The sequence below is a fragment of the Jatropha curcas genome, chromosome 1, assembly GCF_041381405.1.
Source record: "Jatropha curcas cultivar XTBG-Jc1 chromosome 1, XTBG_Jcur_1.0, whole genome shotgun sequence".
Lineage (NCBI taxonomy): Eukaryota > Viridiplantae > Streptophyta > Magnoliopsida > Malpighiales > Euphorbiaceae > Jatropha > Jatropha curcas.
In genome coordinates this window covers 2,719,611-2,736,964 of record NC_143151.1, presented here as the reverse complement: position 1 = coordinate 2,736,964, position 17,354 = coordinate 2,719,611, and the positions used below count along the sequence as shown (strand labels likewise).

The 17,354-nt window shown below is 26.7% G+C and overlaps 2 protein-coding genes across 2 annotated transcripts; both read left to right on the top strand.

Annotated features, from left to right (window-relative positions):
* Positions 1–5,898: 5,898 nt before the first annotated feature.
* LOC105628243 (uncharacterized) lies at positions 5,899–7,400 on the top strand. Its single transcript, XM_012209626.4, has one exon. The coding sequence runs from the start codon at positions 6,385–6,387 to the stop codon at positions 7,318–7,320; it is 936 nt and encodes a 311-aa protein (XP_012065016.1). The 5' UTR covers positions 5,899–6,384; the 3' UTR covers positions 7,321–7,400.
* A 5,766-nt stretch (positions 7,401–13,166) lies between these two features.
* On the top strand, positions 13,167–15,779 carry LOC105628245 (uncharacterized). The gene is made up of 3 exons (XM_012209627.4): positions 13,167–13,323; positions 14,950–15,134; positions 15,293–15,779. The coding sequence occupies exons 2-3, from the start codon at positions 14,964–14,966 to the stop codon at positions 15,362–15,364; spliced, it is 243 nt and encodes an 80-aa protein (XP_012065017.1). The 5' UTR covers positions 13,167–13,323; positions 14,950–14,963; the 3' UTR covers positions 15,365–15,779.
* The last annotated feature ends 1,575 nt before the right edge of the window (positions 15,780–17,354 follow it).

Genomic DNA, 17,354 nt, shown 5'->3' with positions numbered 1-17,354 from the left:
CAATATTGATGATGGGACAAGACAAATCATTTGTTTTTATGACAAGAAACCCATCCATTACTCATTATTGATGCATCACCTTAGTGGGCCCTCTGCAACCCAATTATGATTCACATGGGCCATCTTTTAATTTAGCTTAATTTTCGGCCCTTTTTAAGAACCTTATTTCGTGGGCCTCTGTTTGAAAGAATATCCCGAGTTTGTTACCACATATGTTCGCTCCTTCGGCTAAATTTGTTTCCGGCCCTTCTTAACAATCTTAATTTATTTGCTTTTTATTTTTTATTTCACATGATTATCACATACTGTTTTTTAAATACAAAATAAAATAAAATTTATTAGTTTCACGGTCTAAATAAAATTAAATAGAAAGTCTAATTTTAAAAAAAAAAAAAGAAAAACACATAACACCTGATTTAGTCTAATTTAATCATTTGATATGATTTAAGCTTAATGTGCCACATAAAACTCATATCGTAGAAGTAATTATTGTTATTCAATCGACCTCAGTTAGAAACGTACGCTATCAATATTGTTATTTAATCCATTTCTTTGATTCAAATATTATATTTATTTAAAGAGAATTAAATAGTTTAATGAAACTAAATTTTAAATATAAATTAGTGTTTCTATTAAATAAGAGAGGTGAAATTATAGTTATAATCAAACTTAGAGAACTAAATAGGTATTTACCTAATTTCTTAAAAAAAAAAAAAAGTTACTTACCTAATAATAAAATAGAATATAAATAATAAATAAATAAAGTGAAGCCCAGCCAGGACGTTGAATGATGGTCCCAGATGAGTTTGTGTTGTGCTCTTTTGGCAGCGTCCGCTGATCCTGTGAGACCACGCGGGTAGCCGCACGACTGATGGAATCACGACCTATTTTTTATATGTGGACAAAAATATATTTTAATCTTATCCTTATCAAAAAAAAAAAAAAAAAATCATTCCCTTTAATATATTTTTTGTACAAATTTTAACATAAGTTGATTTTATAAATTTCTTCATACATTTTACTTAAAATATTATTTTGAATAAAACTGATGACAGAAATATGAAAAACCACTTTAATTAACTATTTTAAAGAAATAATTTTTAATTTAATTATTAACATACTAGTGATAAGTTAAGCTTATAATTTTTTATATATATGTCGTCTTATTATGTAATACATTTATTATACTATAATATATTATTTGCTGATATAAATTCTTCTTTTTATTACTTTGAATTCAAATGAGTCGTACGAAAAAAAAATATTGTCTTATTAGATACTTAATTGAAATTTACTTATTTTTTTAGTTTTATATAAATTAATTACCAAGTTTTCATAAATAAAATATTTATGACTAATTTTATTTTAATTTCTAAACATCCATCGGTAATATGAAAATAAATTTATTCTTCAAAATTATTATTTTTTCATACAATCTCAAGTGTTGATACCTTAACTGCAATGTTAATTTTAAAATAATAATTTTTAAAAAATTATTTTTTAGAAATTTATTCTTTTACGTGTAAAAAAATCGAGACTACTTACCATATCTTTATATTCCGCATCCAACCGCATTTAAAATAGTTGAAACTGATACTTCTAATGTTGGATATGGTGGCATTTTAAAACAAGTAATCAATGGTAAAGAACGTATTATTCAGTATACATCTGGTCATTGGAATCAAACTCAATTAAATTACTCTACTATTAAAAAGGAGATTTTAAGTATAGTAATTTGCTTACCACTCAAAAAACAATACCAATAAGTTTAATACTTCAAATTATTTTTAGAATTTAAAATTCTTAAATTATTTAAATCAAGATGGACAGCACCAATTAGGATAAAAAGAGGATGTATACAGTGCATTCTATCTCATTAGACATTCAACTAGTTACTTGATTGGTTCATTTATTAATAAAATGTACCTGACAAAGCCTTATAATCTTCAACCAAATAACCAAAATAAGATAAATTTTTATTTGCTGACTATATGGTAAAATATTACGATTGAATGCAGTAAAATTTTCTCATCTTATTTTATACTAGTATTTAATGATGTGCATTGAATGTTAGTACTCGTTATAGATAATTTTATTTAATATAATTGATAAGTGCTTTTATAATAATAATAAAAATGATAATAAATAATTGAGAAAAAAGATAAACATATTAGGTATTTTTTATTTAAAATTTTAGTATAAAGATTATAATATGTATATAAAAAAGTCAATGAACATTATACCAAAATTAATGAAATGGAATGAAAAGACAAAAATTAATGATTTAAAATAATGTGAAAAAATAAAAATAATAATAACTCAATAAAAATAGTACCTTTGATATTAAAAAATAAAATGACAAAAAGAAAAGCATTCAATAATTCATAATTATGATTCCTAAATAACTCATAATTAAGATATTCATCCTAATCTTATATTCTATTATTGGAAGTACAATAATAAATTTAAATAATAAATATTAAGTTTTTAATTCTTTTAATTGAATTATATTTATTATTCTTTTATATATATACTTGTTTGAGACTGAATAATTATAATTAGCTATACATTATAAATGAAATGAAACAAATCTAATTATATACAATGTTATAAGAAACCCTAATTTATTGAATAAATTCAATTTTTTGAAAGTTTTTAATATGTAGATAAGTAAGTCTTGATATTTGCGAGAATTGTAAAAATAAAATAAAATTAGGTTAATCAACATAAACAAAGATAAAACCCAAAATAACATAAAGTAACATTTTGAAGCATGTATGAAGGAAGAATGTTTAAAAAATTTATTGTGCAAATTAATTAATATTCCTTATAATAGGATTCTTTTACTATACTAATAAAAAATATATTTATTCTAATAAAAATAGTTAATTTCCTATGAAATAGTTTTTACTAATTATAATATATATTTTTAGTTTAATTTATAAGCAATTAAATTATTAAAAATATTATAATTTATTAAACATATTTACCGTTATTCTACTAAAGTAAATTAAAAAATAAGAAAAAGTTAATAACATAACAGGATTAGGATGATTTTTTTTGTCTTTTTGAAGAAAAGGATAAGGATGAACTTTTATGGTTTAAACATAATTATTTTTACCAAATTTTCATTATTTAATCACTTGTTCAAATTAAATATTACCAAAATATCAAATTCAATTCATGCATTCTTACTATATTTAAAGTATATATTAATATATAATATAATTTTTTATTTTATCGAATTGAATTCTTATATTATTTACTATATTTAATGTATTACATGATTTTCTATTTTATTGAATTAAATTTTTATATTATTTAATATATAACTTATTTAGTATATATTACTATTGCTTCTTTTGTTCAACGTAATTTAGATTTAAATAAAAAATTAGGCGCAGGCCCGGACACTGCACGGATTATTTTATTGTTATATATTGTACTTTATAGTTTATAATAATTTATAATTTATAAAATATTTTTAATGCATTTATATTATTTCATAATCTCCATAACTTTTAAGAATTAATGTTTAAGAATTACAAAAATTTTAATTTAATTCCACATTTAAAAATTTTATTAACTTTAAATATTAAAATATCAATAAATTAAAGAAGCAGTTATTTAAATTTCAATAGTAATTCTAAGAATTAAATGTACAAATACCATATTTTGTTGGTAAGTTTTATATTATTGTTATCGCGAGAATTTATATTAGGATGTAACTACCTATTAGGTATATAACGCAAAATTTTTGAATTTTGTTCTACACTAAAAGAAAATCGTGTCTAAAAAATAATATATACAATTCAATAATAATTCTACCAATTATATAAATAAATATCATAAAAGAAAAAATAAAAATTGAAAATAGTGTCTAGAAAATAAAATATACAATTCAACAATAATTCTACCAATTGTAGAAATAAATATTATAAGAGATAGAAAATAAAAATCTAATGGTTGTTAATCAATATGGAGTTCCTTCTTTTGTAAGATCTTGTTACAATGATTTTTGGCTTACATACACTTATACCTGAACTTTGAAGTTTGTTTCACTTACACTCTAATTTGAACTTTGCAACAATCACATCTTAAAGTGAAAGATTGAGAGTATTTAGCTCCATAATTAAATTAAGGGTTGATTAGCAATAAAAATATATTTTCATGGAACCCACAACTGAGCTTGGGTTAATTTAACCAGAACTTAAACCCAAATTTGAAACAGTAACGTTGAATAGGAAACAAAATCTAATTTAAAATAACTCTCATCTATCATTTGAGAGCATCATTTATTATTTCAAATGTTATTTTCATAGAAAGCAGATAATTTATAGAAAGCATTTTGAGTTCGGATAGTGGCTTCAAAATTAGTATATTGATTTCTTTCATTTTATTCCTAGGATTTGATGAATTTGGAACAATTTATGCATGTTTAGAATTTTATGTTTTAACTAAAATCCGCTATGTTTACTCCATTATCTTCAAAATATATATATATATATATATATATATATATATATATATATACTATTTAAACTAAAAAATTCATTTAATTAGTTTAGCTTTATAATTTGAACCAACCAGCAAAATCAAAATATAATTATGTTAATATGATATTTCTCATTGTCTATCCCATGAAAATGTAATTTTTTTTATTCTAATTAGCCCTTAATTTAATTTTAGGGTGTTAGCGCTCTCAACCATTCATTTTAGGGTATGGTTGTCACAAAGTTTAAATTAGGGTGTAAGTGTAATAAACTCCAAAGTTCAAGGTACAAGTGCATATTAAGCCATGATTTTTAAAACACCAGCTGAACTAAACAGTCACTCAAAGGCCAAAATTTCCTCACGAAACTCTTTGCAGATTTAGTTGATTCATCAATGGCTTTTGTTGTGATAATAAGATAAATTGAATTCTCAATAAAAATCAAGAAATAAGTAAAAAAGCACTTGAATAGAAAAAAAAGCAAGAAAGAATTAAAAGAGCACCTGAATATAGAAAGAAATAAAAAAAAAGTAAAAGAATACATGAATACAGAAAGAAACAAAAATAAAATAAAAGAGTACCTGAATATAGAGAATTAAACATACATATTTTATAAATTTCCAATAAAATGTCACTCCTCTTATAGGAGAAACAAAAATCAGAAGGAGAATAGTTGATTGATAATAAGAGGTAAGATTAGATTTCAAAATTAAATTTAACTTAGATTTCAAAATTAAATTAACTTAGATTTTATCTGCTTATTAAATATTAGATTAGATTAAATTTGCAAAAGAAAAAAGAAAATATTCAAAAAGTTATTAAAAAAGTTAGAAAATTTATAAAAAAAAGATAAAAAGAAAAGTTTGAAGGATAGAGTGTCAAAGTTAGCTTTGTAGAGTTTATTTTTTTACTTCAGGATTATATATATATATATATAGATTGATTTAACTAATGAAAATTAAAATTTTTTTATTTTTAATCAATAAAATTAAAATTTTTAAAAATATTATATTTTTACTGTATTTGTATGTAATATAATTTTTTATTTTATCTAAAAGAATTTAAATTTAAATAGAAATTTAATATAGCCAATTAAATTAAATTACTTTTATCTTTCAAGCAATCAAATTAAAATAGTTAAAGATGTTAAAGATATTACATTATTATCATATTTTGGAGCAATATTTTATCATATTTAATATATGAGTTGGCCTCCACAATAACATACATAGTATATAATATAATTTTTTATTTTAAATAAAAAAATTTCAACTAAGCAAGTTAAAATAGTTAATAATATTTTAATTAATTCATAAACTTAAAATAGGATTTTGTACGATGTAATATTTCATTTCCAGTAGGAGTTTTATATATATTATAGATATATATATATCCAATGATTAAATGGCACACACGGTTTTGCAAGCCCATGTGAAGTGCCCTTTCCAACTAAATTCCTCACACAAAAACATTGTATAGGATTTTGGCCATACCCTTTAGCCCCAATTTGTGTACAAGATTCAAGATTTCTCTCTCTTCTGTATCTCTGCATTTCTAGGTTTGCTTGCTTTAGACAAAAATGTATCTATAGACTATATCCCTTGCTCTTCTCTTGCTTTCTCATTATTTTCCTTACTGTGGTGGTTTGAAAACGTTTTGAAGGTTTCCTTTTTACCTTTTGTTCCTTGATTTGGTCAGTTTCCCTAACAATGTCCTTTTTTGGTTTCTGGGTTTGTGTTTTCTAGCAGAAATCAGAACTCATTACATTAATTCCTCGATGGGTTTTGATTCTCAGTGAAATTTCACTTGCCAGGGTTTCTTTTTTCAAAAAGAAAAACATTTGAGAGCCTTGAAGCCTATATTAATTGGGGATGTGAATTTTCAGGTGACAAATGGGATCTTTTAGTGGTTTAGGAATTGGTTTAAGCTTAGTTTTTGGTTGTCTTCTTTTAGCACTTGTGGCAGAGCTTTATTATTTGCTATTCTGGAAAAAGAGAGTGGCTAATAGAGAAATTGAAGAAAATGAAGATTACAGCAGCAACTATGCTAAAGAATTCTTTCATCTAATTTGTTGGAAAAAACACACTTCTCATTTGCAAGGCAATAGCACTAATACCCAGATAAGAGACCCAATGGACCATTGTCTGCAAGAACAACAAGACTTGGAATTAGGCACAAGCAAAGATTTGCTTATAAAAGCTTTTGGTGAAGAAAGTGTAGAGTCAGAGCTTATGAGACTGCACAATCTCTCTGGCCCTCCAAGATTTCTCTTCACAATTAAAGAGGAAACAAAGGAAGATTTAGAATCTGATGATGGGAAATCAAGAGGTGATAGAAGCAGAAAAGCTTCAAGAACAAGAAGCTTAAGTGATCTTATTTTAAGTGTTGATACCCCCTTTTTAACCCCTTTAGCTTCTCCTAAATTAAAGTCCCCACCTTTAAACGCTTTAGATTATTATAATCACCATGGATTCAACCCTCTCTTTGAATCATCATCAATGGATGCAGAAACTCACAGGCTTAGATCTTCTCCACCTCCAAAATTCAAATTCTTAAGAGATGCTGAAGATAAACTTTATAAAAGATTAATGGAAGAAAGAGCTTTGAAAAATACAAATGTTTCTGTTCAAGATTCAAGAAATCAAGATTCAAGAATCTTATTAGCAGAGGAAGCAGAGGGGTCTTTTTTGGGCTTTATTGTTAGTAGAAACAAAGAAAGAGATGTTTTTAAACATCATCATCTTCCACAATACCCTTCTAGTTCATCTCAGGTACTTCCATTGGCTTCTTCCCCTACGGCATTCAGTCCATTAGACAAGAAGCCCTGATGTAAAATAATTTTAATTTCTTTTTTGTTTTTTCAATTAACATGAATTGAGTCCATTAATTTCTTATTTATTTTTTTAAATCTCAGTAATGCGTTGATGGTTTGAAATTTTTTTTGGTGTTTTTTATTTCAATCTGGGCCAATCTGAAACATTTGCTGGGTATGGAACCTTGAGAATTTCAAGGCAAACTGACAAATGGTGTCATTATTGTTGCTAAGATGATGGTTATGTCAAGTTGGGGACTCGTGGGGTATTAATCTGCTTTCTGCCATGTTCATTTCTCCTAAGCTAAAATAACTCCTCAGTAAAAATAATTATTCATGTGGTGAATTGGATTTTGCTTGTAATTATTAATTTAAGGGCACTGTTAATTTTATTCCTTCTTTCAGCTAGAGCTAATAGCACTAGTGTTTACTTTTATTTATTTATATTCCCTTGTCTTGACATTAATAATTTATATTTCATTCAAATAAATATGTGAATGGCAGAACTAGCCATTGATTTGGTTTGGAACGAAATTAGATCAGAATCCACTCAATTTTTAGTCGGACCAAAATCAAAGAGACACAAACTAGTTTCAATTCTTATTTTTGAAATTGGAAAGAAATCAGAATTGGTTAGAAATGATTGAAATCGGGTGAAACTAGCCGAAAATGACCGGAATCAGTTTGAGTCATTAGACACAAACTGTTTTTAGTTTTTAAAAAAAAAAAAAAATTGAAACAACATAAAATTGGTATCGGCATTTGAATTAGAGCAAACAAGCTCAGGCTAGTTCCGGTTCGAGCCTTCGAGGCCTAAAATTGCTAGTTCAATGAACCAGAAATGGCAATTCACTGAATTCAACAATGTCTAATGAATAGAATATCTTTTAAATAATCTTTGAAAAAAAAAAAAAAAAGAAAAAACTCAAACTCGTAATAAGAAATATTAGAAAAAATGTGCTGATTTTAGTAAATATAAAAGCATGTGAAAGTTTGAAATGTAAAATTGGAAAATGAAGGCTTGTGCATAGAAATGGTATCCAGCTAACGCCGTGAAGTTCATCTTTCTTTTCTTTGTGATGCATTGTTTCGGCGTAGAATATTGGGAGTTGAAAATTAGAACAGAAACTTTTCCCTTTTTTTTTTTTTTTATCAGTAAATTCAATTTATTTTATTAATATGGCAAAAAAACTTATACCGAAATCAATCTATTTTATTTTATTGATATGACAGAACTTTTTCGCTATCTTTTCCTTTTTTTACTTTGTTGGACTAAAGGCGCCGAGATCTTTTGGTTCTGCCCTTTTCATTTTCAAAAAATAACTTATATTAAAAAATATTTTTCAAAAAAAAAATCTTTACTTATAAAACTATAAAAATATTCATAATAATAAAAATTTTATATTTTAATAATTTTATTATTAAATATAAAAAAAATATTAAATTATAAAAATTATCTCTGGCTGGTGATGGTAGCCTACAGCGACCGATGATAGTGGTCACCGGTGATTAATAAATTAAAAAATATGTATTTATAAAATTATAATAAATTTTGTCAAAATATTTTTCTGTCTTGAAAAGAGATAATTTTTCTTAAAAATAATTTTATTTTTCTTAAAAGAGAGTAATGTTTTGTCAAAATGGTGTCTTGAAAAATATTATCTTTTAAATTATTTTACTGAAATAAATGCAACCTTAATTTTGAATTTATTGGATACTCCTTTTAGTTTTTACTTTTTTTTTTTTTAATTGACATAGATGTAAGTATTAATTAAGTTTGTCTTTCAGTCATTTTGTTTTTATTTGTTGAAAGGTCCAAAGGGTGGGTGTAAATTTTTTTTTTTCTTAAGAGTATATCATCTTAAATGGTCCATTAAAATATAAAAATCCAAAAATTTCTTAAAAGGGATTATAAAATACTAAAAAATGCCAAATTTTAATTTTTGTCGGTTTTAGTGTATATACATAATTATTATAAATAAAAATTCGGTTTAAACTTACAAAATAACTCAAATGGTCAAATCAAAATATAAGAAAATAAAGAAAAAAAATTTAAATTTAAATTTCTCTTTAGATATTTGAATTCAAGCATAATAAAATAGAGCCTTTTGTATCAGTACTGGGTCTAATATTGCTTGACCGATATATGCCAATAAGTGGAAATTGGTCGCAACCAGAATTTAATTGAATATTTAATTTTTTATTTAAGAGACCGAGTCCATTTAATTCAGACTAATGTATATTAGTGAAAACTAATGTTTAATGTTTCAATTTTAATACATAAATTTACCATATTTTTTAAAATCCGAGGAACATAATATATTTCTATAAAGTTTAAAATATTGCAAAATTTTTGACCAAAAATATATACTTTAGCTTTTTTTTTTTTTTTTTTTTTTTGAAAATACATAGGCAATTGCCAGTGGTCTTGGGTCTAGTAGTCTACAGTCAACAAACAATTAATATATTAAGTGGTGAGTTAAAAATGCCAAAATGAATGTTTAATTAGCATTATTTGTGATTAAGAGTCATTTTTAGGCAATTACCTAAACAAGAAGAAATGTCATTGTTATCACGCGATTCGGCGGAAAGTTGCCCGCACAAACAAGTATCCGTTCCTTTCTGCAATCTGCACGTCTAAAAGTCCTATCATCCTATTATTTTATATATTCGAAATTTGAAATTCTGATTTTAAAATTTTCCAACGTATACAATTTGAAATGGCAGAAGGCAGATGCTGCGTTTATATTGGATTTTGATTAGAAAAACCAAAATCCAGAAGCGGTCCATTCTTCCAGTCAATTATTGGGTCCCTTCAATATTACTTCCGGTTTTGGAGTTTTGTTATTTTCTATTCTTCTTAAACTTTGGTAAATCATTTTCTGGAGCGTCAATCATCAGTTGCTCCTTCAATTTCAGCAATAGTGATAATATATATATATATATATATATATATATATATATATATATATATACACACTCTGAGGCTTAAAAAATATAGGTTTTCTTTTTATTTGCCCGAAATTATAAATCATTTTATTTAAAAAAATAAATTATTTTTTTATTATTTTATACACTGTTATTTGATATGCCTTTATCAATAATTTTTTTAATTTTTCATGAGCAATGACGTCTGATTTTAATATAAGTTCAATACTAGAAAAAGTATAGTTAAAATCAATTATTCAAACTATATTAACTAATTTTTTTTAATTTTAAATATATTTTGGAATGTGGAAAGTAAATATTATTTTATAAAATTATGAAAAATAAATTCTTAAAATATAAGCGATTTAAAATTTATATCTGGAAAATCCAATTCAAAAAATCTGAAAATTTTAATTTGAGAACGAACAAGAGGAAAGGTAGAGGACCAAACAATTATAAAGTTCGGTGGAATTTGTCTGCACAAACCCAAAATCTTTTTGGCGATTTGGGATTTGGCTATTACAAATGGGAATGAATGGCAAATTTTTAATTTTTAAGTTAAAGTTTCTGGTGATAAATTTTCAGGGTGACTTGGAATTTGGATTACCCTTTGTAATGTGTATGGATAAATTCATCTTCTTCAATAAAGAAAAGAAAAAAAGATTATAACACAACAACAGTTGGAGGAATATAATCTTTGAACTTTTGTCCCATTCTTTTTGTTTTTTTATTAATTAAAAACCTAAATTCATTCCCATTTCCAGTATTGTTTATTTTTGCCTTATTATATGACACTCAGGAAATCAAAATAAATCATTTGCATTAATTTTATTTTATTATTTTAGAATTTTAAATAGAAATTTTATCTGTGTTCTTATCTTTACATTCCAAAATTGTGAATATTGTTTCATATTCATTTTACAAATTTGCAATAGTATAAGAAAATAACTTTTAAATTTTATTAATGAATTTTTAAATAATTTTATTAATTTCATTAATTTCATTAGTTATCTTTTTTTTTTGAAATAATGTTAATGATGGTATTTTATGTAGTTACTTCTTGAAAAATCTGAAAAAGTATTTTTATTAATATTAGTATTAATTTTAACTCAATTAATGTTTAAATTGAAAAATAAAATTAAAAAAAAAACACAATATAATTTTTCTTGCCAACTCTGTTCTATTCATATTCACTTTACAACTTTCTTCTTTTTTTTTTTGAAATTTTTATTAATAATAATATTATTAATTTTATTAATCATTAAATAATTGAAATGATATTAATGATTATTATAAATTATTAATTTAATTTGTAAAAAAATGGAAGAACATTTAATATTATTAAATTAGTAAAAAAAGAAAGATAAAATTTTTATTATTTGAAATATATTAATGATATTACTAATTATTTAGTTGATTGATGAAAATCTTAAATTATCGAATATTATTGAAGATGTAAATATTAATGTTAACTCAAGTAATTTTTAAAGAAAAAAAATTAAAATTAAAAGGTAACATAAAAATCATTTATTTGCCAAATCATCACCCCTTTTGCTATCTTAGCACATCAATGTTTGGATATTATAATTACGTAATCGAGTGTGCTTCTACTTTTATATATTTATATGGAAATATCTATATATTCATATTTATCTATATTTATATATAGGCATAAGTAAATATTATTTTTTGAATTAAAAGATATTAAGTGGTCAAATCAAAATATAGAAAAAAATTAAAAACTTCATGATAAATAAATATAGAATAATAAATAAAAAGAGCGTCAAACTTCTTTGTGTATATACATTGAACATATTAATTACTGAACATAAATTAACTTTAAAACTTTTATATATATATAAAGGATATATATATCAAGTGCAATATTAAATTTTTAAATATTAAATGTTACGAAATAGAAAAATACTAGTAACATCCAATGAATTCAGTATTTAAAGATGTCATAGAATTAAAATTATAAAATTTATAAAAAAATTAATGTCTTTTGTTTGAACATAAAAAAAAAAAAAAAAAAAAAACCTACTTACTAATCAAGTGGGCTGATTAGTTTGCCAGCTAGCAATCAGTTAGACATCAGTGTTTTCTTAGCCACCCAATACCAGCTGTATTCCTCATTAAAGAAGTGAACTAACTACTCTTATTACCAAACCTTATTCTTTGAGTCTTACTAAAATTTTTTCTTCCAAGTTTCCAAACCTTATTTGAAAAATACCTTCTTCTTTTTTTTTTTTTTCACACATCACTTTCCCATTTAGAGAAAATTTTGTGAAATACACTTGTTTTGGTACAAGAAATCTAGTTTGAAAACGTTCCTCCCACGCAATTATAGGTTGATTAATGAAAATCAAGAGGGGAATTTATCAATACATTGTTTTAAATTTTGATTATGTAATTATTACGGACTTTACCCTTATTTCAAATTAAGAAATAAATATTGTTATTTTCAGGTTAGTTATTATGGGGTTTTCCATAGCATATTATTAAATGCAGTCTTTCTATTGCAATTACAGTTAATTGAATTCTTTAACTTTTGTTAAATGAGTCATTAATTTGATTATTTGTAGAAATTTATCAAATTTGTAAGACTGGAAAAGCCAGTCAGCCATATAAAAATGCAAAAACTAGATTAATAGTACAATTTAAATAAACAATTGAAATTGAAATGTTGTACAAATTTGAATATTTGATCATTAATAAATAAATAAATAAATAAATATTGAGCTTAAAATTTTCCCATAATTATTTTAGCAAGGAAGTTTAATAATGGGGATTGACAGGCCACTCGGCCCCTGATTCTGAAAACTTTAGGCCCCATGTATCTTACAAAAGTTTAGTCAAGCCCAGAGAAAAGCAATGAAGCCCAAGTTATGAATGGACTCCGGGCCCAGAAGCAAAACGGGCCTCTTAAGATCCTCCATTAATCGCCGAGTTCCAGAAACAAGAAGAAGACGATTTACAGTGAAAATCGAAGTTGCTGAGCAGAAATTTGAAGTTTCGTAGTGAAAACTGTAAGCCCTAAGGTGCTCGTGGCCGTCTCTTCCATATCGAATTCGATTGAAGTGGCCGATTAGTAAGTGCGCTAATTTTCTCGTTTTTCTCTTATGCTGCTGTTCTGATTTTGGTTTCTGTTTGAGCGTTTCTCATCCCATATCCCATATAGATGGATTTGTTATTGGACTAAACTAGAAAGATGAGTTCTTTGTTTCATTGGAGGAGAAGGGGTTTTAATGGGTTTATGAATTAATTATGACTATAAAAGAGATTTGTTGGTGAAAATGGGAAAAAAAATTTGTTCTTTTATAGATCTTTTTTTTTTGCGTTAACTTAAGAGGAGTATTGGTCTTTTTTATGCTTGCGTCTATATGAGTTTTCATTTTATAATATCATACATTCTTGAATAATAATTGTTTTAAATTTGATACTGGACTAACGTGAAAAAAATGAGCTTTATGGAAGTAATTGCATGTTACTAATTACTAGAAGAGGAAACTAGGCTTCTTGTTTGCTGCCTTTGAGTAACTGGATGATTTTGATGTGCATAAGTAAGAAATATTAAGGGGCTCTTAAAATGAGTTCTTTCTTTCTATTAGCTCGCTTGTGGTGAAAGTTGAATTTCAATAGTTAATAACATGCATCACTGGCTTAAATTTGTTATGGAATAGGGTTGGAATGGAACAACTATTCCACATTGTCAATTCAATCTTTAAACATGACAGTTATTTCATTGAATGGTTATTGTACAATCTCAATGTTTTATTGAAATTTTAGATGTGAAATAATTATTAAATTCTTCTAATACAGATAACATTTATAAGTGGGAAATAGTTATTCCATGGCTATGATGCACGGAAACTCCTAGCCATGGACATTTCCACGTTTCAGAAATGTTTCTCCGGGTCCATTTTCCTGTATAAAATACCATTTCCCTGTGTAAAGTTAAATTTCAAATGTTGTTTCCCTGTATCATTCCCACGTTTCTTTGTTTCCGTGCAACATAGTTCCATGGCTATGAGCTATACGAAATAACTATTTTATTCCTATGCTATTCCACTTGGAAAACCAAATGAAGCGATGGTTACTAACCATTATTTACACATGGTTCCACTACTTGCACACAGTTGGGAACCGTGGTTCATTTATGGCTTTACAAGTTATGCACAAAAGTAAACTTCATTATATCAGTTCCATGGAACTGAAACAGGGTCCGTTGTTGCTTGCCTCTGAATAGTTTAAATACTGGAACAAGGCTTTATTGAGTAAGCAACTTTCTTGGGCATGTCATTGAAATGCAGAATTTAACTGCAATCTGTTTTCCTGTTTGAGTGTGTTCTTTATTAACTCCAAAAACACTTATGTTAGAGTGTATTCTTTGAACACCAAAATATTTTTTATGTTGTTTTCAATAAAGCACTGAATTGACACATTTATGTAACTGAATGCCAAATACTGGGAATTCACGAGTTATTGTCTTCAATTTTAGGTGCTATAGCTCTTTGTTGGTCTATCCAATCTTCTGATGGGCAAAATTTAGTGCATTTGTTTCCCAACAGAAATTACTTGGATTCATCGAAGTTATATGTGTTATTGCCTCTTGTATTCTTATTTATTCATTTTCTTCTCTTGACTTCTAAGCTTTTATTCTACCAGTTTTTTCAAAATTATCTCGAATAACACTGTCTGTGTTGGACATGTGTAGTTTACATTGGAATAATGGGTCGGAAAGCTGGTACTGTATACATCAATCCAAAGAGATTTGGCTCTCTCTCAAAACCTTGCATGAAGGAAATGATATCATTTCTGAATTGCTTGTCCCTTAACCACTCAAATGATGAGAAATGCGTTCGGCAAAAGGATCTCTTGAATGCCTGTATGGATGCTCAGGTGATGATATCATAACTTAATAATTTATCTTTTCTAGGCTTCCTTTTGTGTTCTCTTGGGTAATATTCAATTAATTTAGTTATATTGAATTTGCCATCATCTCTGCAACCACTGATGCTATTTAACATTCCTACATGTTTTGATTACTTTTCTTGCAGACTAGCAAGAGCAGAAAACCTTGGGGAAGCATTAATTACCATCTGCAGAGGCTTAACCGGGGAAGGAAATAGTTTTAATTTGCACATCGTTCTTCAGAATCGACTTTTGCACCAGATTAGCATGCGAAGAAACTTGATCGTGTACGAAAGCATTGATACGTATCATTTCTAATGATTTTTCTGTATTCTGAGAGAAAAAATTTGATCAAAATTGCATTCTGTTTTAGTACTGACCATTTGAGAAACCTTACAATAATATGCAGTCGAGACTTATATCAACTTTATGATATTTGAGAGTGGAGAGTCGAGATTTAGGATAATCCTTTTATGCGAGTGAGTGTGAACATTTTTTCCCCTGTACAAATCATAGTTTTGATGTCATTTCCTGTGGATTTGTGCAGTACAAACTTGGCACCTGTTAGAATTTTGGTTGGTTCTCTTAATATGTAAACTAAATTGATATAGTTATGTTGTTTAAGTGTGAAAATTATGATACTTTTAAACCTTAACACGTAAAATAATGCATTAGTGTGATTAATCAGTTTGCTGAGAAATCATGTAAAATTTGCTGTTGGTATCAAGATGCCAGCCCTTCACTTTTTATCATATACATTACTTCTTTTTTGAAAGTCCTGCACTTTATTATTTACATGTCTGAATTTATGCTGTGGGCCAAACTGGCCATTGTAAGAACAATACTGATTTATTGTTTGCTTTTCTTCTGTTGTGGTACTACTTCTGTACAACTTTGAACTATCCGTACTTTAATTGTTCAAGGGGAAAAAACGCTGACAAAATATGCTTTGATTGGGGTTTTGGCATCATGGATTAGGGCAAAAATTACAGTCCCAACAGCTACCTAACAGTCTTTCTTAGCAGTTGGTTCCTTCAATGGCTAATGCTCTTTTATGGTTTGGTCCTTCAAAAATGAGCAGTGTGTCCATGTCCTAGAAGCTATAAAGCAATGATGTAGGTAGTTGACATAATAGAGCATCAAATTTATGTCAGTTTGCATGTGCAATTATTAAGTAAAGGTTCCTAAGATGAAAAATCAAAATTCAGTCACTTTTATTACAGGCTTGTGGTACCATCTGTTTCTAATGTGGGAGCCATTTTTCTGGTGCAGTTTGATCCTCTCTCCCATAAGCTCTGCAATTTCTAATTTTACATGCAACTTACTTACAAGACACTAACGAAAAGTAGATGTTTCAATGTCTTGCATTCCTTTGGGACCTGCAAATTAGCATCTCCACCAAGACTTTCTTTCTTTTTGGTATGGTTTTTTAAAATCAACTTGTACTTGGAATCAGTTTGTTGCATCAATTAGGTCAGGCTAATTGTACTAATTTGAATGAGCAGTTGGAAATAAAATGTTCGACGTTTGAATGGGTTAACATCAGTTCCGATCAAGATTTCCGTTAGAGCAAATCGGTAAATATAAGATTGAAACTAATATACTAAACTAAACATGTTCTTAACAGATGGAATATTGGGGACTAAAACCCTAAAAACTTGTAGGTTTCTGGATGCATAAAAAAAAAATGGTGATTGGAAGAGAGAGAGAGAGAGAGAGAGAGAAGAGGAGGCAAGTGAATGTGTTAAGGCTGCAAATAAGGTTCCTTTACAACTAGAAATCCCCACACATGGAAGGGTTGGCTTTTGGCATGAAAGTGAGCAAAAAAGCCGCACACTGTCAAAGAAAATGGGCAAGGAATTAGATTCCCCCACCACTAACTTCCATTCTTCTCATCTTTCTCACTACTAAACAATTTCAAAGTCCACGTTTTGAGAGAATTTCCAACGTCTCTCTCTCTATAAATATACACTCCATGCAAACTAAATTATCGAAATACCATACAGATTACATTTTTTAATATTTCCATGCACGTGATCCATCTTAATTCTATTTTGTTTACGTTTTGAAAATGGCATTTTTGCAAGTCATTTTCATATTGCTATTTTTGGAAAATCACAACAAAAATTAGATTTAATTCTGAATTGAACTAAAAATATTACTTTTCTTCTTTCTAGAAATTAATTTATCAACCTCCAAAAACATAAG

What these genes read in the sequence shown, in the direction of transcription:
- LOC105628243 (XM_012209626.4), top strand. Translation starts at nt 6,385, where the DNA reads ATGGGATCTTTTAGTGGTTTAGGAATTGGTTTAAGCTTAGTTTTTGGT.
- LOC105628245 (XM_012209627.4), top strand. Translation starts at nt 14,964, where the DNA reads ATGGGTCGGAAAGCTGGTACTGTATACATCAATCCAAAGAGATTTGGC. An exon ending in ATGCCTGTATGGATGCTCAG is followed by an intron (nt 15,135 to 15,292) that starts GTGATGATATCA and finishes CTTTTCTTGCAG; the next exon opens with ACTAGCAAGAGCAGAAAACC.